General features: G+C 41.4%; 1 protein-coding gene across 1 annotated transcript in view; it reads left to right on the forward strand.

Annotated features, from left to right (window-relative positions):
- Window positions 1-22,707, forward strand: part of LOC143293382 (putative ATP-dependent RNA helicase DDX41) — a 36,841-nt gene that overhangs the window by 1,714 nt on the left and 12,420 nt on the right. The window contains exons 2-8 of the mRNA XM_076604194.1: window positions 798-890; window positions 7,907-8,102; window positions 10,145-10,219; window positions 12,026-12,086; window positions 14,899-15,108; window positions 18,912-19,065; window positions 22,524-22,660. Of these exons, the coding sequence (XP_076460309.1) occupies window positions 798-890; window positions 7,907-8,102; window positions 10,145-10,219; window positions 12,026-12,086; window positions 14,899-15,108; window positions 18,912-19,065; window positions 22,524-22,660 (926 nt within the window). The remainder of the gene's footprint in view (window positions 1-797; window positions 891-7,906; window positions 8,103-10,144; window positions 10,220-12,025; window positions 12,087-14,898; window positions 15,109-18,911; window positions 19,066-22,523; window positions 22,661-22,707) is intronic.

The following is a 22,707-nucleotide window of genomic DNA, read 5'->3' on the forward strand; positions in this document are numbered from 1 at the left end:
AAAGCTTATGCAGGAGAAATGAAGGCATGGCTGGATAGATTGAAGAGTGATGCTGAGGATAAAACTTTTCTGGATGGCAGTGTTTGTCTAGTGTTTGGTCTGATGCTGGGTAACTAACAGGGTGGGCGTCTGTTTTTGTTTTTTTTTCTTTTTTTCTTTTTCTTTCTAGCTCCAAGGTCGAAGAATATAGACTTGCCAGTGCTTTAATGCCCTTTGTGTGTATACACATGAAGTACAAAGCTTGCTTGACCCAGTAATGTCTCGGACAGCCAGTGTTTATGTTTTAAAATTTCATCCAATCATAACTTACTTCTCATTCAGCACAGTGTTCAACACCAGGCCTTGCTCATTTTTTCAGTCACCCAGATATTTCACCGCAAGAACTACTTAAACATAGTTTGCCACTCAGCATGGTGGACCATTCTGGAATGTTTTGTTAGAAAATGTGTCTGACAGACCGCACTGCCAGGCGGTAGAGCTGGTGGGACTGAGGAAAACGGTGATAATGAAGTGTTTGGCACAGAGTTCATTGGATCAACAGTGGAACAGATGATAAATGTTCTTTCCTTTTGCATACATGTTTTGTCTTTTGCAGAAGATACATTGTTGTGCACCAGACAAGTGGCATTAGCTGCTGACACTTTGCCCTAGGAACTCAGTTTCAGAAGTCTTGCCATGAGTTGGCAGATCCAAATGAGAACATTGTCTTCTTGACAGAGAGACACTCACTGACTCGGTGTGTTATTCTTTGTTTTTTTCTTCTTTGATGTTGGACTTGTTGGTGTGTTCTGTTCCAGAGAGTGTACCAAGATGATGAGAAGAGCGAGGAATCATCTGATGATGAAAACTATGTGCCTTACATCCCTGTTAAACAGAGAAAGAAAATGGAAGTGAGTATTTATAATATATAAATGTATCATTTACATGTCTACTGTTTGAAAAGAAGTTATTTGGCATGCACCCTGCACCAGTTTGTCAGCTTTAGGACCCATGATTCATTTTGCATCTTGCAGAATTCAGCACTGTGTGTGTATCGGTATCACTGTGTGTGTGTGTGTGTGTGTGTGTGTGTGTGTGTGCACATGGTTTTAAACTATTTCTTCCACCGTTTCCAATGTCTCATGCATGTGAACTGGGAGATTAGACTGTGCCAGCAAGAATAGAAAGAAAACGAGCAAATCCTTCATGGCTCATATGATTTTAATTGATTAAAAAAAGAAAAAAGAAAAGTAAAACAAACACCACCGTCTGCTCCCAGATGCTGTTGGAAACCGGAATCCTTGCTAAAGTTCACTTCATACATATTAAACCCATGCCTTGTGTTTATGGAACACCCAACAACAGTATTTTGCTAGAGCCTTGTTCAGTTGTTGACTCACTTGTGTAAACAAAGTGAGTCTATGTTTCAACCAGGTGTTCGGTTGTCTGTGTGTGTGTGTCTGTGTGTGTGTGTCCGTGGTAAACTTTAACATTGCCATTTTCTCTGCTAATACTTTGTCAGTTGACAACAAATTAGGCATGAAAATAGGAAAAAAATCAGTTCTTTCCAGTCATCTTGTTTAAAACAATATTGCACCTCTGGGATGGGCACCAAAAAATATTTTTTTAAAAAGGCAAATTATATGGAAACTGCATTTACTGTTATATTTATATTTTTTGTATTCTCTAAACTTGGCACTTTGATCTGATATTCTGACACAACAAGAAGAGCAGTCATTATTATCATTTTTTGTTCAAACAGGTACTTCTTTTGTTAAGCATGGAAGTTTTATTTATTTTGAAAACGTTTTGGTGCAGATAGTAAAAAAGGGAAATTAATCTGTAATTAATGCTAGGGGACTTAATTTGCTTTAAACTGATCTTTCTCATCTTAAACATTACATTTTGAAATTATACTCAATACATAAAAAGCTTGTGTGTTTTACTCTCAGTGTACAGGGCTTTCACTATGTTCATTCGCCCAAGTGGTCTTTTTCGGAAAATATTAAAATCAATACGACGAGTGGACTTTATAGATCTATTGGCTGAGCCCTGAAGGTCATGGGCAAAAATCAGTTGCATACACATATTTATACATATTCAAAGCTCGTGCTCATATTCTTCGCGAACGCGAACAACGCCATTTTGTTCCAAGTTGTTGACCTGCCCGTTCAATCCTATATTCAATGGAGAATGCACGATAACATGTGATGGAAAGTTGGAGAAGGAGACGTTAAATATTTATTCAGAGAAAGATTTGTGAACGCCTCATAACCTACTGGATTATGCCCCAAACTGCCATAAAAATATCCACAGAATCAGTCGGAATTCACAGTTAAAAATAATAAACCATGAGAGTTAATACCCTTGAATTGATGAAACGAAAACATTTCCAGTCTTGACTTTTCTCAAAATGTAGTCCTTTTCACTTCAAACGACGTTTAGAAGTACTTGTACTTGGCTCTACATGTTACTAGTTTAACAAAATACTAAATTTTCATATCAACTTTAGAACTATAAAACTAGAATGAACATAAAAGAGAAATTGAATCGACTGTGTCGTACTACATTCCCGGCGGGTGTAACTAAACTTGTACATCTATCTAGATCTAGAGAAAACGGCTAAATGTTGCAGTGTGATTGCGGCAATAGCCACGTCACCTTTACCGCGGACTTAAAAAGAATTTTTTTTATTGCCCTTAAAGATTTTTTGAATGCCCAAGATACACCACAATAATCATAATGTGATTTAAACAGCGGTCATGCACACAGGTGTGTTTGTGTTCTTCAATTGAACGTCTGTGCACAGGATGTGACTTCTCACCTCCTAAAAATATACATGAAGGTGCAAGAATATAACACAATATGTGTGTGTGTGTGTGAAGTCTGAAGTCTGAATGGTTTATTGTTTAGGCCTTTCTGCCTGTGACAACAGGGGGAAGGGGGGTGGGGGGGGGGGGGGCTTCCGTGTTAACATCCATTATAAAGATATATGCGCCAATATATGTAAAGCAAACAAAGGGTAGAAAAGAGAGAAAGGACAGAGTAAGACAGAGAGAGAGAGAGAGAGGGGGGGATAGAAAGAAGAAGAAAAAGACAAAAGATAGATGGGCAGATTGGTATGTAATCATGCGTCATTAACCAAAGATAGACTTGTTTCTATGGGTGAAGGCTTTGGACAAGAACAGAGAGAGTGGAATGCATGTCTTCACATCTGCAAACAACAGTGACAATTTAAATGCATTGGGGCACACATGATACTTCTTCGGTATATACTGTTCTCTGAGATTTTTGTATTCTGGGCATGTCAAAATAAAATGGAGTTCGGTTTCTTGTTCATCTTTACAGAATAAGTAACACATATTTGTGTGAGAGAGAGAGAGAGAGAGAGATCTTCAGTTTAACGTCTGTTCACTAGAAGTGTTGTTAGACGTGTGTGTGTCTGTTTTATGAATAAGTGTGTTCATGTGTGTGTGACACACAGAAAGATAATACAGAGGGCCAATATCCTGCTCAGTGCAGGTGCGTCACCACTTGTCTGCATGTGGGTGTGACACAGAATTGAGTGCTTGACACTGACGCACACATGAACGGGCAGACAAGAAGTGATAAATCTTAGGAACAAATCCGTCTCCCAGCTGGGACAACAATCCTTCATGGCTTTTATAAATTGTGTAAAACTAAATGGATGTGTAGGGTCAAACACAATGGTGCATCATGATTACGGATTTCCTCCATAATTCTCAGTGCCCACTGCATTTTACCACGCTGTCAGTTCCTGTTTACTGACATCTGTTGGACCTGACAGCATCCGCATGCCACTAGCAATTAAATCAGAACAGGAAGTACATTACTTACCATTTAATGCGTATATATGTTTGTGTTTATTTTATGTGTGTGTGGCCAGACAGACGGAAGTCCAAGGAAGTGTGTCTGTGTGTGTGTGTAGTAAATGTGGAGTGTGTGTGTGTGTGTGTGTGTGTGTGTGTGTGTGTGTGTTTGTGGTATGTGTGGTGTGTGTGTGTGTGTGTATGTGTGGTGAGTGTTGTGTGTGATGTGTGTGTGTTTGTGGTGTGAATGTGTGTGGTGTGTGTGTGTGTGTGTGTGTGTGTGTGTGTGTGTGTGTGTGTGTGTGTGGTGTTGATTGTTTCTGGGCAGTTTTCCCTGTTCCTGTGTAATTGAATACTTTCTTACTTAATATCACTTAATATTTCTTAGCAGCAGTCAATAGCAACAGTGATACAAACAATGAAGACATTATTACACACACAAACACAACATTCCCCCTTGTTGATACAGAAGTCAGAAGTAAATCTTGTGATTAAAACAAAAATGTAATCATTTGTTTTTTGTGTATATGCGATGTTTATTGATGTAGATTTTTAACATATTATCAAAAGTTATTTGTTGATACATTGCATTTAGTTTGATTTTGGGGGGTTTAAGTTTTTATTCAAACCTGTGGTAGGCTGTCATGGTTTGACCAGAATGTGGAGTTTATGTGTAAGTCAAGCATCTGCTCTCGTTTTAAACAATTCTGAAGTAGATGTGGTAAAGTGGATACGTATGGATTAGTCTGCACGCTCTGTCACATTGAACTTAAAATTAAATATGCATACATTGTCTGTGTGTGTGCTTGCATGCAGAAATACTGTGTGTGAGAATAGGGAAAGAAGTGGGGGAGGAGGAGGAGAGAGAAATTGTCTGAATGACAATTTAAGTTTTTCGCTATTTATGCCTCTTTCTTCTTATGGTTACATGTGTGTGTGTGTGTGTGTGTGTGTTGTGAAAAATACAGAAGAATTGTGTTTAAATTTTGATTTAATTACACATAAACGAAATTTTAGATAGAAAATTTCCTTTTTTGTTCATAGCTTCTTTTGTTGCTGTTGTTTAAATGTTCTACATGGGGTTATCTTCATTGGTTGGGAAAAAAAAGAAAGACAGAAAAAAAAGAAGAAATAATCACATAAAAACCATCCACCATGAAACACTCACCCACTTGGTGACAACTGTCTCCACGCATCTTTCCTATAACTATATTTCAATGTACTTTCCTATTTGTTTGTGTTTGTTTGTTGTTTTACTCTGTTCTGGTTTTGTGTAAACAAAGTGAGTATGTTTTAACCCGGTGTTTGTCTGTGTGTGTGTGTGTGTGTGTCTGTGTGTGTGTGTGTGTGTGTCTGTGGTAAACTTTAACATTGCCATTTTCTCTGCAAATACTTTGTCAGTTGACACCAAAGTTGGCATAAAAATAGGAAAAATTCAGTTCTTTCCAGTCATCTTGTTTAAAACAACATTGCACCTCTGGGATGGGCACAAAAAAATAAGAAAAAGAAGCCAAATTATATGCAAACTGAATTTACTGTTATATTTATATATTTTTTATTCTCTAAACTTGGCACTTTGATCTGATGTTCTGACTCAACAACAAGAGCAGTCATTTTTATCATTTTTTGTTCAAACCGGAACTTCTTTTGCTGAGCATGAACGTTATATTTATTTTGCATGTCTTTGGTGCAGATAGTAAAGAAGGGAAATTAATCTGTAATTAATGTTAGTTGGCTTAATTTGCTTTAAACTGATTGTTCTCATCTTAAACATTACATTTTGAATTTATACTCAATACATGAAAAGCTTGTGTGTTTTACTCTCAGTGTACAGGGCTTTCACTGTGTTCATTCGCCCAAGTGGTCTTTTTCGGAAAATACTAAAATCAATACGATGATTGGACTTTATAGATCTATTGGTTGAGCCCTGAAGGTCATGGGCAAAAATCAATTGCGTATACATATTTATACATGTTCAAAGCGCGTGCTCATATTCTTCGCAAACACGAACAACGCCATTTTGTTTCAAGTTGTTGACCTGCCCGTTCAGTCCTATATTCAATCGACAATACACGATAACATGTGATGGAAAGTCAGAGGAGACCATTAAATATTTATTCAAAGAAAGATTTGTGAACACCTCATCACTTACTGGATTATGCCCCAAACTGCCATAAAAATATCCACAGAATCAGTCGGAATTCACAGTTAAAAATAATAAACCATGAGAGTTAATACCCTTGAATTGATGAAACGTAAAAATTTCCAGTCTTGACTTTTCTCAAAATGAAGTCCTTTTCACTTCATACGACGTTTAGAAGTACTTGTGCTTGGCTCTACATGCTATTAGTTTAACAAAATACTCAGTTTTCATATCAACTTTAAAACTATAAAACTAGAATGAACATAAAGAGCATAGAGCTTCAAGAATATGCGTTATAGCAAAAAGTCTTTAAAAAAAAAAAAAAAAAAAAAAAAGAGAAATGGAATCGACTTTGTCAACCGGGTGTAACTAAACTTGTACATCTATCTAGATCCAGAGAAAACGGCTAAATGTTGCTGTGTGATTGCGGTGATAGCCACGTCCCCTTTAGCGCGGGCTTAAAAAGAATTTTTAATTGCCCTTAAAGATTTTTTTAATGCCCAAGATACACCAGAATAATATGATTTAAACAGCATTCTGACTGCGAATACTGCAATCGATTTATCGCCCTTTAAAAAAGCGTGTTTAAATGTTATATTTTTGAATGTCAGCTTCAGCTAAGGAGCCCTGATAGTGTAATGGGTAAGACCGTTTCTTCTCTCCTGAACACGCGGGGTTCAAATCTGCCGTTAGGACTTTTTTCTTCTTCTTTTTCTTTTAACCTGAAGCTTTATAATAACAAATAACACATTTTAATGATTAGATTTTTTTTTTTAAAGTGTATCACAAGTGAGTCTTGAAGGCCTTGCCTCTCTTGTTTTTAACAGATTTTTTTTAGTGTTTATAGATATCTTTATATATATATATACATATATCATTATGTTGTTGTTTTTTCTTTGCCTTGTGTAGGTTTGCATGGCCTGATGAGCGCATTGGATTATGCAAAGATTAGGCTCCTGCTCTGTGTTTTGCTGTTGTTGTGTTTCAGCAGATGTGGTGCAGCATGTAGGGATCTGTCTGCATGGTCCGACACTTTCTTCCACTTCATTCCAGAGGGAGGTAGCAGAATGGTTAAGACACTTATCTGCCAAAACAGAGGGTCTGGATTCAAATCCTGCTATCGGCCTTACTCCCAAGTTTGACTGGAAAATCAAACTAAGCGTCTTGTCATTCAGATGAGATGATAAACCAAAGTCCTGTGTGCAGCATGCACTTGGCGCACTGAAAAATAACCCATGGCAACAAGAGTGTTGTCCTCTGGCAAAATTCTGTTGAAGAAATCCACTCTGATAGGTACATAAATATGTATGCATGCACTCAAGGCCTGGCTAAGTGCGTTGGGTTATGTTGTTGGTCAGGCATCTGCCGAGCAGATGTGGTATAGTGTAGATGGACTTGTCCGAACACAGTGACGCACTTGGTTATGCTGCTGGTCAGGCATCTGCCATGCAGATGTGGTATAGTGTAGATGGACTTGTCCGAACACAGTGACGCACTTGGTTATGCTGCTGGTCAGGCATCTGCCATGCAGATGTGGTATAGTGTAGATGGACTTGTCCGAACACAGTGACGCACTTGGTTATGCTGCAGGTCAGGCATCTGCCGTGCAGATGTGGTATAGTGTAGATGGACTTGTCCGAACACAGTGACGCACTTGGTTATGCTGTTGGTAAGGCATCTGCCATGCAGATGTGGTATAGTGTAGATGGACTTGTCCGAACACAGTGATGCACTTGGTTATGTTGCTGGTCAGGCATCTGCCATGCAGATGTGGTATAGTGTAGATGGACTTGTCCGAACACAGTGACGCACTTGGTTATGCTGTTGGTAAGGCATCTGCCGAGCAGATGTGGTATAGTGTAGATGGACTTGTCCGAACACTGTGACACCTCTTTGAGAAACTGAAAGTGAAAGTGACACTGCGGTGACAGTGGAACTGTTGTCATGTTGACAGCTGCAGCACATCAGGAAGCGCCTGATGCAGGAGGAGGAGGGGTCGGGGAGTGGGGCAGCAGACAGCAGCGACAACAACCTTCCGGCTGACGATGGAGAGAAGGAGGAGGAGGAGGAGGAGGAAGAAGAGGACATCGGACCCAACGCTTACATCAGTCTTCTGGATCAGCACAGCGAACTGAAGAAGAAGGCAGAAGGTCGACTGGTTTTGTTGGTTTTAGACTATACTTTTATTTTCTTTTTCTTTTTTTTTTTTTTTTTTTTTACTGAAGGTATTTGTGTTGTTTCAGTGTGGTGTGTGTGTGTGTGTGCATGTGCAAGTGTACAAGCATGTGTGCGTGTTTGTGTGTGTGAGTGTTTGTGTGTGAAAGTGTGCACACGTGTGTGCGTTTGTGTGTGTGCTTGTGTGCACTAACACTTGCATATCCACACATGTATGAGAGAAATTTTGTGTTCCTTAGTGGAAGTGCTCTGGCAGCCTTGTCTCCTGCCTGTCAAGTGCCCTGCCAAGTGCTGTTCACAGGGTTTCTGACATGACGGAAATCTTAGGGGTCCCAGCAACTCTTTCACCACACGTCTAGGGGTTCCAGTATCTCTTTCACCATTCGTCTAGGGGTTCCCAGCAACTCTTTCACCATTCGTCTAGGGGCTCTTTCACCATACATCTAGGGGTTCCCAGCAACTCTTTCACCATATGTCTAGGGGTTCCCAGCAACTCTTTCACCATATGTCTAGGGGGTCCCAGCAACTCTTTCACCATATGTCTAGGGGGTCCCAGCAACTCTTTCACCATATGTCTAGGGGGTCCCAGCAACTCTTTCACCATATGTCTAGGGGGTCCCAGCAACTCTTTCACCATATGTCTAGGAGTTCCCAGCAACTCTTTCACCATACGTCTAGGGGGTCCCAGCAACTCTTTCACCATACATCTAGGGGGTCCCAGCAACTCTTTCACCATACATCTAGGGGGTCCCAGCAACTCTTTCACCATACATCTAGGGGGTCCCAGCAACTCTTTCACCATTCGTCTAGGAGGTCCCAGACTGCCTCCAGAGGGTCATTCTTTTGCTTCATGTACATAAAGGTAGATTTAGTGAAGGGAAAGAAGTTGTTTTCATGGCAGACTGATAGGCTCTGACAGGCTGTTTCCACTCTTTGTGTGTGTTTGTTCTGATAACTTGTAGAATGTCCCAGGAAACTGCTTCATGAATATGCTGTGCATCCTTGCCACGTTCAGTGTATTAGGGGCACCCATTTATATGTCATCAGAAGCTGTGATTCAGCTGTGCCGTAAGGATGATGACAGTCCTGTGAACTGGTCTCTGGTGAGAGAGAGCGAGTACTTTTTTCACACTGTAGGAGGCGTCTTGGCAGAAGTGGTTAGGTGTTCGACTTCTGATCCAGTGTTCACCTGCTGTCAGGGTTCAAGGTCTGGTTTCAGCATGGTGTTGAGTTCTTGGAAAAGGCTTGTACTCCCATTTTCCCCACTCCATTCAGGTGTGAATGGGTACCTGAGTAAAGTGGAGGAAGATTATAGGTAAAAGAACCTTTAGATATTAATCACAGAGCCAGCTGATAAGCAGTCTAGATGTTAACAGTGGCAACATTTTGTATCATGAGAGAATCGAAGAGTATGGGGCAGTGGTTATGACAGAGAGAGAGAGAGAGTCTTTAATTTCCAACAGTGAAGATATTGCCACTTTGGCCAGCTTACATATCTGCCACTGTTCTAAGGGACACACAAACATACACACATATAAATTTCCTTTTACTCAATACATGTATAATGTACAAGGACAACAAAGTGTCAAACTGAGTCACAACATAGCTCACATCTTTATGAAACGAAAGCGAGAAACACACTACACACCCTCCCACACACCCCCACCCCACCCCCCCCACACACACACAAACACACACACACACCAAGGGAAAAACAACAACAAAGCCCAAGCATGAATGCTGCACATGAATGATTCAAGTGAAATTAACACAGAAAAATAATGATGAAATATAAAGCACAGATGTAAGAAACAGACAAAATAGAAAATAAGGAGACGGGTAATAGGGATATAGACAGATGGACACATGTGGGGAGAGAGAGAGAGAGAGAAAGATGTTAAGACATGTCAGTACAAAAGCAGTAAGAACACACACACACACACACACACACAGATGTTAAAAAAAGATATTGATAAAAATCAAGAAAGCACACATTGATCTTGCTGTATGTTTTCAGCTCGAAAGGAGACAGCCAGAGAGAAACTCCTGAAGGAAGAGCAGAAGATTCTGGAGAGTGTTGCAGAAAGTAAAGGTACGTACTGAGTTGTTGGTCCATCAGTGTTGCAGAAAGTAAAGGTACGTACTGTGTTGTTGGTCCATCAGTGTTGCAGAAAGTAAAGGTACGTACTGTGTTGTTGGTCCATCAGTGTTGCAGAAAGTAAAGGTACGTACTGAGTTGTTGGTCCATCAGTGTTGCAGAAAGTAAAGGTACGTACTGTGTTGTTGGTCCATCAGTGTTGCAGAAAGTAAAGGTACGTACTGTGTTGTTGGTCCATCAGTGTTGCAGAAAGTAAAGGTACGTACTGAGTTGTTGGTCATCAGTGTTGCAGAAAGTAAAGGTACGTACTGTGTTGTTGGTCCATCAGTGTTGCTTTGTGAAGTGCTTTGTGCAAAGCCTGGTGTTTTATGCTTTGCACTGACATGTAGCATGAAGTAGGTGTACTTATGCACATGTATGTGTGCTTACATGTCAGGGATTGACCTGTGTTGGGGTATGAGTAATGTGCACATGTATCTATGCTTGGTATAGAACAGAATACTGAATAGAACAGAACAAAACAGACTATGTCTGTATTATCCAGTGTAGCGGGGTCAAAGGAATGTTGGGGTGGATAGTACATCAAGGGTACAAACATGATCAAAAATCACTGACAAACAAACATGATCAAATGACAAACAAACATGATCAAAAATCACTGACAAACATGATCAAAAATCATTGACAAACAAACGTGATCAAAAATCACTGACAAACACAAATACAGTAGGATGTTGTGACATATGCATATGTGCATATATAAAACTTGTGCAAGTACATGTGCATGCTCACACACACGCATGCCTCCTTCCCATCAAATTAGTCAAAACACATACACACACTCAGAGCATGTCAGTGCATGTGCCCACTTGACTATACACCACACATTGCACATTACATACAAGTGGGGGCTGACGACAGGATCCACAGTTAAATGTGTCTGTTGATAGTGCGTGTACGTTTATATATGTGAGCAAGGTGGCAGATAGGTGAAGACGCCTCTGTGCCAGCACAGTGTCCATGAAGGCAAGGTGGCAGATAGGTTAAGACGCCTCTCTGCCAGCACAGTGTCCATGAAGGCAAGGTGGCAGATTGGTTAAGACACCTCTCTGCCAGCACAGTGTCCATGAAGGTCTGTGTTCCATTCCCCCCCCCTTGCCCTTTCTCCCAAGCTCCACAGGAAAATTAAACTGAGTGTCTTATCATTCAGATGAGATGATAAACCAAGATCCTGTGTGCAGCACACACTTGGCACACTGAAAAAGAACCCATGGCAACATAAGTGTTGTCCTCCGGCAAATTTCAAAATTCTGAAGAAGAAATCCAGTCTGATAAGTAGACAAATATATATATATGTGTGTGTGTGTGTGTGTGTGTGTGTGTGTGTGTGTGTGTAGGTGTGGGGTGTGTATGTGTATGTGCGTGTGTGCGCACGTTCTGTGGACAACAAACATTCAAGCTTTCCACAGATGCCTGACCAGCAGCATAACCCAATGTGCTTTGGTATGAGGACAAGCCGGGTGCTTCCTTTTTTAGGAAGTGTCTTGATGTGTTCCAGTGTACCGTTTATTGACCTGTATGCTAGCTGAATCGGTAGTGTAAACAGCACTGACTTGAAATTGTGTATCTTGTGCATGGAGAGCGTTACCACTCTTTACTATTTGTTCATCATTTCATCTCCTGGCCTCATTGTTTATTCATAACAAAAACAAAGCTAACAACAACAAGAAAAAGAAAAAAACCCAAAGATGAAACAAGAAGAAGAAATGGAAACAATGATTCAAACATTTCTTTTTCCAGCTCTGAAGGGTGTTGCTGAGTTGGCCAAAGGTATTGAATACACAGACCCCATCAAGACAGGGTAAGTCCCAGAGATTTTTACCTGGGTGAAGATATATTTACAGACACCTTTACACAGGGTAAGTCCCAGAGCTTTTTCCTGGGTGAAGATATATTTACAGGAAGATATATTTACAGACACCTTTACACAGGGTAAGTTCGAGAGATTTTTCCTGGCTGAAGATATATTTACAGACACCTTTACACAGGGTAAGCAGAGGCACCAGTCAGTACAAGTGTGTTCAGATCTGTACAGATCAGTTCATCTGGTGTTGAATAGGTCCCCTTCCCCCACCCCCTCTCTCCCCAGGACTGGGTGAAAATAAGGATGTTTCTTTGCTTATCTGATTACTCTGGTTAAATGAAATATTTCGTTTTTTTCTTGTCTGGTTGGTTATATCTGTCAGCCTTGTTACCTGAAGTGGTTGTTGATGTTGAAACACAGATTTTTAAATTTTTTTGGAATGATGATCTTTTACAGAAAATAAAATGTCTGGTTATATTTGCCACCACATATTTCATTAAAGACAGCAGCTGTATTTAAAATAATTTACCTTGTATATTTCCTTCCCTTTTTTGTGTTTTAATGCATTTCCTTATTTATTTATTTCTTTTCATTTTATGTTTTTGACATTAATGAATAAATACATAAATTGAATTTTTAGACTGACGGGCACAATAGCCGAGTGGTTAAAACATTGGACTGTCAATCTGAGGGTCCCGGGTTCGAATCACGGTGACGGCGCCTGGTGGGTAAAGGGTGGAGATTTTTACGATCTCCCAGGTCAACATATGTGCAGACCTGCTAGTGCCTGAACCCCCTTCATATGTATATGCAAGCAGAAGATCAAATACGCACGTTAAAGATCCTGTAATCCATGTCAGCGTTCGGTGGGTTATGGAAACAAGAACATACCCAGCATGCACACCCCCGAAAACGGAGTATGGCTGCCTACATGGCGGGGTAAAAACGGTCATACATGTAAAAGCCCACTCGTGTGCATACGAGTGAACGCAGAAGAAGAAGAATTTTTAGACAAACCAAGACCATTGCTTTGGGTTTGTTGTATGTGTAGTTCAGGCATCTGCTCCTTTGAAGAAACAACATTTTCTTAAACTGAAGCATATTTCTGTTTGTAGATTTGAGTGTTTATAGATCATTCTGCAGACTTTGACACCTTGAAACTGAAACTTAGGAGCTGAAAAGAGTGTGGTGTGGAGTGTGGCAACATGGTGACTTTCACTGACAGCACCCTGTGGACTGCTGGCTCTGGGACTGCTGCAGAAGAGCCAGGGTGTGGCTGTGATTGGAGAACTGGGGTTGGGCAGCAGGGGAGATGATTATGATGATGATGTGGGTACTTATATAGTACCTGTCCTCGGTCGGAGACCACGCTCTAAGCGCTTTAAAAACATGGAGTCATTTGCACAGCAGGCTGCCTGCCTGGGTAGAATTGACCGATGGTTACCATTGGGCGCTCATCATTCGTTTCCTGTGTCATTCAATTATGTTTCAGGCACGCACACATGCACACTCATGCAGACATGTAACATTTTACATGTATGACCATTTTGTTTAGCCCACCATGTAGGCAGCCATACTCTGTTTTTGTGGGTGTGCATGTTGGGTATGTTCTTGTTTCCATCACCCACTGAACACTGGCATTGATTACAGGATCTCAAATGTCATAATTGATCTCCTGCAGGCATATATATTAATATATATATATACACACACACACATGAAGGGGGTTCAGCACTAGCAGGTCTGCACATGTATTGACCATGGAGTTCGGAAAACTCTCCACCCTTTACCCACAAGGTGCTGTTACAGAGATTTGAACCTGGGACCCTCAGACAGAAAATTCAATGCTTTAACCAGTCAGCTGTTGCGTCCGTCAAGTACAGTAACACCACTGAAACGATGTGAATGCTTGGCAGCAAACAGAAAGCAAGAAATGGTGACAGCACTGAGGACTGTTTTACAGCCAGCTCCATGGACAGCCTGTTGAGGATGCCCTCCTGGCCTCTTTCTGTTCCTCAACAAAAACACATTTTTATCTTCATTTTAATTTTTATGTGAACTGAAACATACATGGATGAATCAATGTTTTTACATTGTTTTTAATTTTTGTAAAGTTTTATGTGGACTGAGTGACGTGGGTGATTGTTGTTTATGTTTATGTTCACAAAACTGCCCCTTCCTATCTCTGTGGCTGCCTTCACCTCTACACTCCATCTCGCTCACTACAATCGGCTTCGGATCCACTCTGTTTACGCATACCCAGATTCAAACACTCAACTGTTGGCCGCCGTTCTTTCTCTGTCTCTGGACCTTGCGATTGGAATGAACTTCCTCTTTCGCTTCGTCAAGTCTCCACTCTCAGCTCTTCCAAGTCTGGCCTTAAAACCCACCTCTTCCCAAAATAGCCTCCCTTGCCTGCCCTTCCTTGTCTTTAGTTTCGACAGTTTTAGAGTTATGCATGCGTGTGAATGACTGGTGCAAAAGCGCTTTGGTTTGTCTCTGCATAAGACTCAGCGCTATATAAATACCATTTTTATTATTATTATTATTATGTTGCTTTGTTTGATGTTTTAACATTATCTTGGGTTCTTCAGCTGGTGTGAAGAAGTGATGGGCAGTCAGCCCTGAAATGGCCCTGCAGGCTGTGATAAGTCTGAGCAACATTACTTGATCGGATTTGATTTCTTAACCCCACAATCTCACTCTGAAATTAGTTCATCTTTTATGCAATACATGTTCACATTGTGGCAATGTATGAAACCTCAAATAATTATAGATTGCTACTCTTTTGTTTTTTTCCGCTTTGCAGATGGAAGCCTCCTCGCTACATCATGGCGCGCCCCAAAGCGTATCACGAGAAGGTTCGCAAGAAGTGGCACATTTTGGTGGAGGGTTCAGACCTGCCGCCCCCTGTGAAAACCTTCCGGGAGATGAAGTTTCCCAAGCCCATCCTGCACGCCTTGAAGCGGAAAGGCATCGAGAAGCCAACCCCCATTCAGATACAGGGCATACCCACTGTGTGAGTGTGCTGATTGCTTTATCTGTTATGTGTACAGGAAAAAAGAGAGTGTAAGTTCCAGTCCACATATAGCGTATGTTGAAATGTCATGTGTGTGTGTACAGTGAGAGAGTGTGTGCTTATGGTTGGTATATGTGTGTATGTGTGTGTGTACGTTGTGTGTGTGTTTGTGTGTGTGTGTGTGTACGTTGTGTGTGTGTGTGTGTGCATGAGTAGGTTGTGTGTGTGTGTGTGTGTGTGTGTGCATGGAAATGGGTGTGTGTGGTTATGAGAGTGTGTGCTTGTGCATGTATGTATACACAAGAGTATGATTTTTGTGTGCATTTTTGTTTGCAGAAGAAAAGAGATTAAGTTCATGATTATGGGTTACAAATTCGAAGAGTGTTTGAATTGTGGAGCAAGACAAATGGAAAAAGATTACCAGTGCTTTAATTTGTATTTGAATGCGATAGGTTTGTTTGTTTTTTTTTGTTTTGTTTTTTCTCAAGGCCTGACTAAGCGCGTTGGGTTACGCTGCTGGTCAGGCATCTGCTTGGCAGATGTGGCGTAGCGTATATGGATTTGTCCGAGCACAGTGACACCTCCTTGAGCTACTGATACTGATACTGACAGTTTTCAAATTACTATCAACCCAGTATGAAAAGTAAATAGGGAAAAACTACAGAATTATGTGTGTCACTGGATTGCGTACATGTTTGTATCTGTGTGCTCATGTACACACATGTTCCAGAGAGAGAAACAGACAGTGAGGAAGAGAGAGAGGAAGAGTGGGGAAAAGATAGATATGTGAGAACTGCTGTTGAGGTTGTCAGGGCAAGACATGATCATGGTCACTATCATGTTAAGAACCTCTAAATGAGCTGTACAATTAATGGAGGGTTAGAAAAAAAATCATCAACACAAATCATAAGTAGTGACAGCCATTATTCCTTGCAAGTATAACAAATTTTACCTTCAGGCAAATGTTATTGATTCCCTAACTGTGAGGGTTTGTGTATGTTTGTATTTTATGCTCTGTGTTAATTTGAAATAATGTTCAGTAGTTTGGTTTTTAATGATAACTCTCTGTTTGATTATTGTTTGATATTTATGCCTATTCTGTTACTGTGATTATTGCTTGTGTACGATTGTGATTGATATTTATTATAAGTAAGGTTTATGTCATAGCATTTTATGTCTTTTATGTATGCATATTCATATTTATGCAGTACAAATGAATTTCTCTTATTGGAGAAGTTAAGGTATTCTATATACCATATTGCCTTCACATTTCCTAACACTGTGATGCTGTGTTGTTCAGGTTGTCAGGGAGAGACAGTGTGATGCTGTGTTGTTCAGGTTGTCAGGGAGAGACAGTGTGATGCTGTGTTGTTCAGGTTGTCAGGGAGAGACATGATCACTGTGATGCTGTGTTGTTCAGGTTGTCAGGGAGAGACAGTGTGATGCTGTGTTGTTCAGGTTGTCAGGGAGAGACAGTGTGATGCTGTGTTGTTCAGGTTGTCAGGGAGAGACAGTGTGATGCTGTGTTGTTCAGGTTGTCAGGGAGAGACACTGTGATGCTGTGTTGTTCAGGTTGTCAGGGAGAGACAGTGTGATGCTGTGTTGTTCAGGTTGTCAGGGAGAGACAGTGTGATGCTGTGTTGTTCAGGTTGTCAGGGAGAGACACGATCACTGTGATGCTGTGTTGTTCAGGTTGTCAGGGAGAGACAGTGTGATGCTGTGTTGTTCAGGTTGTCAGGGAGAGACAGTGTGATGCTGTGTTGTTCAGGTTGTCAGGGAGAGACAGTGTGATGCTGTGTTGTTCAGGTTGTCAGGGAGAGACAGTGTGATGCTGTGTTGTTCAGGTTGTCAGGGAGAGACACGATCACTGTGATGCTGTGTTGTTCAGGTTGTCAGGGAGGGACATGATCACTGTGATGCTGTGTTGTTCAGGTTGTCAGGGAGAGACACTGTGATGCTGTGTTGTTCAGGTTGTCAGGGAGAGACACTGTGATGCTGTGTTGTTCAGGTTGTCAGAGAGAGACATGATCACTGTGTTGTTCAGGTTGTCAGGGAGAGACATGATCACTGTGTTGTTCAGGTTGTCAGGGAGAGACATGATCACTGTGTTGTTCAGGTTGTCAGGGAGAGACATGATCACTGTGTTGTTCAGGTTGTCAGGGAGAGACACTGATCACTGTGTTGTTCAGGTTGTCAGGGAGAGACATGATCACTGTGTTGTTCAGGTTGTCAGGGAGAGACATGATCACTGTGTTGTTCAGGTTGTCAGGGAGAGACACTGTGATGCTGTGTTGTTCAGGTTGTCAGGGAGAGACATGATCACTGTGTTGTTCAGGTTGTCAGGGAGAGACATGATCATTGTGTTGTTCAGGTTGTCAGGGAGAGACATGATCACTGTGTTGTTCAGGTTGTCAGGGAGAGACATGATCACTGTGTTGTTCAGGTTGTCAGGGAGAGACACTGTGATGCTGTGTTGTTCAGGTTGTCAGGGAGAGACATAATCACTGTGTTGTTCAGGTTGTCAGGGAGAGACACTGTGATGCTGTGTTGTTCAGGTTGTCAGGGAGAGACATGATCACTGTGGTGTTCAGGTTGTCAGGGAGAGACATGATCACTGTGTTGTTCAGGTTGTCAGGGAGAGACAGTGTGATGCTGTGTTGTTCAGGTTGTCAGGGAGAGACAGTGTGATGCTGTGTTGTTCAGGTTGTCAGGGAGAGACGTGATCACTGTGATGTTGTGTTGTTCAGGTTGTCAGAGAGAGACAGTGTGATGCTGTGTTGTTCAGGTTGTCAGGGAGAGACACTGTGATGCTGTGTTGTTCAGGTTGTCAGGGAGAGACAGTGTGATGCTGTGTTGTTCAGGTTGTCAGGGAGAGACAGTGTGATGCTGTGTTGTTCAGGTTGTCAGGGAGAGACATGATCACTGTGATGCTGTGTTGTTCAGGTTGTCAGGGAGAGACGTGATCACTGTGATGTTGTGTTGTTCAGGTTGTCAGGGAGAGACAGTGTGATGCTGTGTTGTTCAGGTTGTCAGGGAGAGACGTGATCACTGTGATGTTGTGTTGTTCAGGTTGTCAGGGAGAGACAGTGTGATGCTGTGTTGTTCAGGTTGTCAGGGAGAGACAGTGTGATGCTGTGTTGTTCAGGTTGTCAGAGAGAGACAGTGTGATGCTGTGTTGTTCAGGTTGTCAGGGAGAGACAGTGTGATGCTGTGTTGTTCAGGTTGTCAGGGAGAGACAGTGTGATGCTGTGTTGTTCAGGTTGTCAGGGAGAGACATGATCACTGTGATGCTGTGTTGTTCAGGTTGTCAGAGAGAGACAGTGTGATGCTGTGTTGTTCAGGTTGTCAGGGAGAGACAGTGTGATGCTGTGTTGTTCAGGTTGTCAGGGAGAGACGTGATCACTGTGATGTTGTGTTGTTCAGGTTGTCAGAGAGAGACAGTGTGATGCTGTGTTGTTCAGGTTGTCAGGGAGAGACAGTGTGATGCTGTGTTGTTCAGGTTGTCAGGGAGGGACATGAACAATGTGATGCTGTGTTGTTCAGGTTGTCAGGGAAGGACATGAACAATGTGATGCTGTGTTGTTCAGGTTGTCAGGGAGGGACATGATCACTGTGTTGTTCAGGTTGTCAGGGAGGGACATGATCACTGTGTTGTTCAGGTTGTCAGGGAGGGACATGATCACTGTGTTGTTCAGGTTGTCAGGGAGGGACATGAACAATGTGTTGTTCAGGTTGGCAGGGAGGGACATGATCACTGTGATGTTCAGGTTGTCAGGGAGGGACATGATCACTGTGTTGTTCAGGTTGTCAGGGAGGGACATGATTGGCATCGCCTTCACGGGGTCGGGGAAGACTCTGGTGTTCACGCTGCCCATCATCATGTTCTGTCTGGAGCAGGAACGCAAGCTGCCTTTCTCCAACAACGAGGGACCCTACGGCCTGATCGTCTGCCCCTCCGTCAGTGTCTCTGTCCTTTATGATGATCATAATGATGACATAGAATGATACTGTAATTATGATGATCATAATGATGACATAGAATGATACTGTAATTATGATGATCATAATGATGACATAGAATGATACTGTAATTATGATGATCATAATGATGACATAGAATGATACTGTAATTATGATGATCATAATGGTGACATAGAATGATACTGTAATTATGATGATCATAATGATGACATAGAATGATACTGTAATTATGATGATCATAATGATGACATAGAATGATACTGTAATTATGATGATCATAATGATGACATAGAATGATATTGTAATTATGATGATCATAATGATGACATGGAATGATACTGTAATTATGATGATCATAATGATGACATAGAATGATACTGTAATTATGATGATCATAATGATGACATAGAATGATATTGTAATTATGGTGATCATAATGATGACATAGAATGATACTGTAATTATGATGGTCATAATGATGACATGAATGATACTGTAATTATGATGATCATAATGATGACATAGAATGATACTGTAATTATGATGATCATAATGATGACATAGAATGATACTGTAATTATGATGATCATAATGATGACATAGAATGATATTGTAATTATGATGATCATAATGATTACATAGAATGATATTGTAATTTCCAGCGTACAGAGCAATACAGGGCACAAGGTGCACCCCATACTTTTTAAAAAAGATTTAATTTGGTCACAGATAAGGCACTTACATCTGATAAGGCTCACATCATGGAGAAAAAAATAACTTAAGAATTTGAACATCATGCTCCCTTGCAATCACACTTTGGTCTGTGAAGTAGAAGAAACAAATTACAAGTTACAAAGTCATTATAAAGACACACAAATGGGCAAACAAACACACATGCGCATGCGCACGTGCATCCAACAAAAGCTCAAAAAGTACATTGGTCAATAAGATGGTAGGCAGAATACAAGAGGTGTCTTTTGAGAGACATTTTAAATGGAACTGGGGAATCCACATGACGGTTTGAGAAGGGCACTTTGTTGCCAGGATAGGACATGTGTACTGTTGGGTCAGGATAGGACATGTGTAGTGTTGGGCCGGGATAGGACATGTGTACTGTTGGGCCGGGATAGGACATGTGTACTGTTGGGCCAGGATAGGACATGTGTACTGTTGGGTCAGGATAGGACATGTGTACTGTTGGGCCAGGATAGGACATGTGTACTGTTGGGCCAGGATAGGACATGTGTAGTGTTGGGCCGGGATAGGACATGTGTACTGTTGGGCCGGGATAGGACATGTGTACTGTTGGGCCAGGATAGGACATGTGTACTGTTGGGCCAGGATAGGACATGTGTACTGTTGGGCCAGGATAGGACATGTGTACTGTTGGGCCAGGATAGGATAAACTGTTCTGACCTTGGGAGTTTTTGTTCAAGTGTATATGAATACATATGAATATATATGAATGTGTATTGTGTGTGCGTGTGCGTGTGTTTATGTAAGTTTGTGCCTGCCTATGTTTGCGTATGTGTTAGGGTAGCTGTTAGATACACATGTATGTTAAAATGTATGTATGCAGCGTGTGTGTGTGTGTGTGTGTGTGCGTCTGTGTGTGTGTGCGTGTGTGTGTGTGTGAGTAGTCACATTTTGGTGTGTGTATGTAACATAGATATGATGTTTTATGTTAACAAAAGCGTTTTTGTAAAGCACCTAGAGCAGATTTCTGGATAGTGTGCTATGTAAGTATCCATTATTATTATTATTATTATTATTAAGTGAGTTCATCACTATAATGTATGTTCTGTGTTAAGAACATCATAATCTGTTGTCAGTTAGGTGCATCATCCTCATCTATCATCAGTTCTTCATTCGTGGGCTGCGACTCTCATGTTCACGCGTATGCACGAGTGGGCTTTTTATGTGCATGTTTTCACCCCCATCATGTAGGCAGCCATACTCCTTTTTCAGGGGGATGCATGCCGGGTATGTTCTTGTTTCTACAACGCATTGAACGCTGACATTAATTATGAAATCTCTGACGTGTATTTGATCTTCTGTGTGTGTATACACATTGCATGTCTGTTGACCTGGGAGATACAACTGGTGTTGATAGGAAAAAATCTCCACCTCTTACTCACCAGGATATTAACCCAGGACTCTCAGATTGAAAATCCAGTGCTTTCACCATTCGCCTGTTACCTGTCTTTAGTTGAGTGCATCATTGTCTGTCTTTAGTTAAGTGTGTCATCATTGTCTTTAGTTAAGTGCGTCATCATTGTCTGTCTCTAGTTAAGTGCGTCATCATCGTCTGTCTCTAGTTAAGTGCGTCATCATCGTCTGTCTCTAGTTAAGTGCGTCATCATTGTCTGTGTCTCTAGTTAAGTGAAGTGCGTCACCATTGTCTGTCTTCAGTTAAGTGCGTCATCATCGTCTGTCTCTAGTTAAGTGCGTCATCATCGTCTGTCTCTAGTTAAGTGCGTCATCATTGTCTGTCTCTAGTTAAGTGCGTCATCATCGTCTGTCTCTAGTTAAGTGCGTCATCATCGTCTGTCTCTAGTTAAGTGCGTCATCATCGTCTGTCTCTAGTTAAGTGCGTCATCATTGTCTGTGTCTCTAGTTAAGTGCGTCACCATTGTCTGTCTCTAGTTAAGTGCGTCATCATCGTCTGTCTCTAGTTAAGTGCGTCATCATCGTCTGTCTCTAGTTAAGTGCGTCACCATTGTCTGTCTTCAGTTAAGTGCGTCATCATCGTCTGTCTCTAGTTAAGTGCGTCATCATCGTCTGTCTCTAGTTAAGTGCGTCATCATCGTCTGTCTCTAGTTAAGTGCGTCATCATTGTCTGTGTCTCTAGTTAAGTGCGTCATCATTGTCTGTCTTCAGTTAAGTGCGTCATTGTCTGTCTTTAGTTGAGTGCGTCATCATTGTCTGTCTTTAGTGAAGTGCATCATCATTGTCTGTCTTTAGTTAAGTGTGTCATCATTGTCTGTCTTTAGTGAAGTGCATCATCATTGTCTGTCTTTAGTTAAGTGTGTCATCATTGTCTGTCTTTAGTGAAGTGCATCATCATTGTCTGTCTTTAGTTAAGTGTGTCATCATTGTCTGTCTTTAGTTAAGTGTGTCATCATTGTCTGTCTCTAGTTAAGTGCATCATCATTGTCTGTCTTTAGTTAAGTGTGTCATCATTGTCTGTCTCTAGTTAAGTGCATCATCATTGTCTGTCTTTAGTTAAGTGCATCATCATCCTCATCTGTTTAGTTAGTGCATCACCATCATCATCTGTCTTTAGTTAAGTGCATCACGGTCATCTGTCTTTAGTTATGTGCATCATCCTCATCTGTGTTTTGGTAAGTGGGTCATCAACAGCTGTCCTTTGGTGAGTTCAGAAGGCTGAATTTTGTGAGGATGACGAGGGCTGACGGTGTGTGTGTGTGCAGAGAGAGCTGGCCCGCCAGACACACGAGATCCTCAGGTTCTACATGGACCAGTTGGCAGCGGACGGCTTCCCCTCCCTCCGGCCGGCCCTGCTGATTGGGGGTGTGCCCATGAAGGAGCAGATGGACATGGTCAGGAGGTGGGTGGATGTGGTGTGGACATGGTGTGGTACATGGTGTGGACATG

Source organism: Babylonia areolata, chromosome 19 (genome assembly GCF_041734735.1).
Source record: "Babylonia areolata isolate BAREFJ2019XMU chromosome 19, ASM4173473v1, whole genome shotgun sequence".
NCBI lineage: Eukaryota > Metazoa > Mollusca > Gastropoda > Neogastropoda > Buccinidae > Babylonia > Babylonia areolata.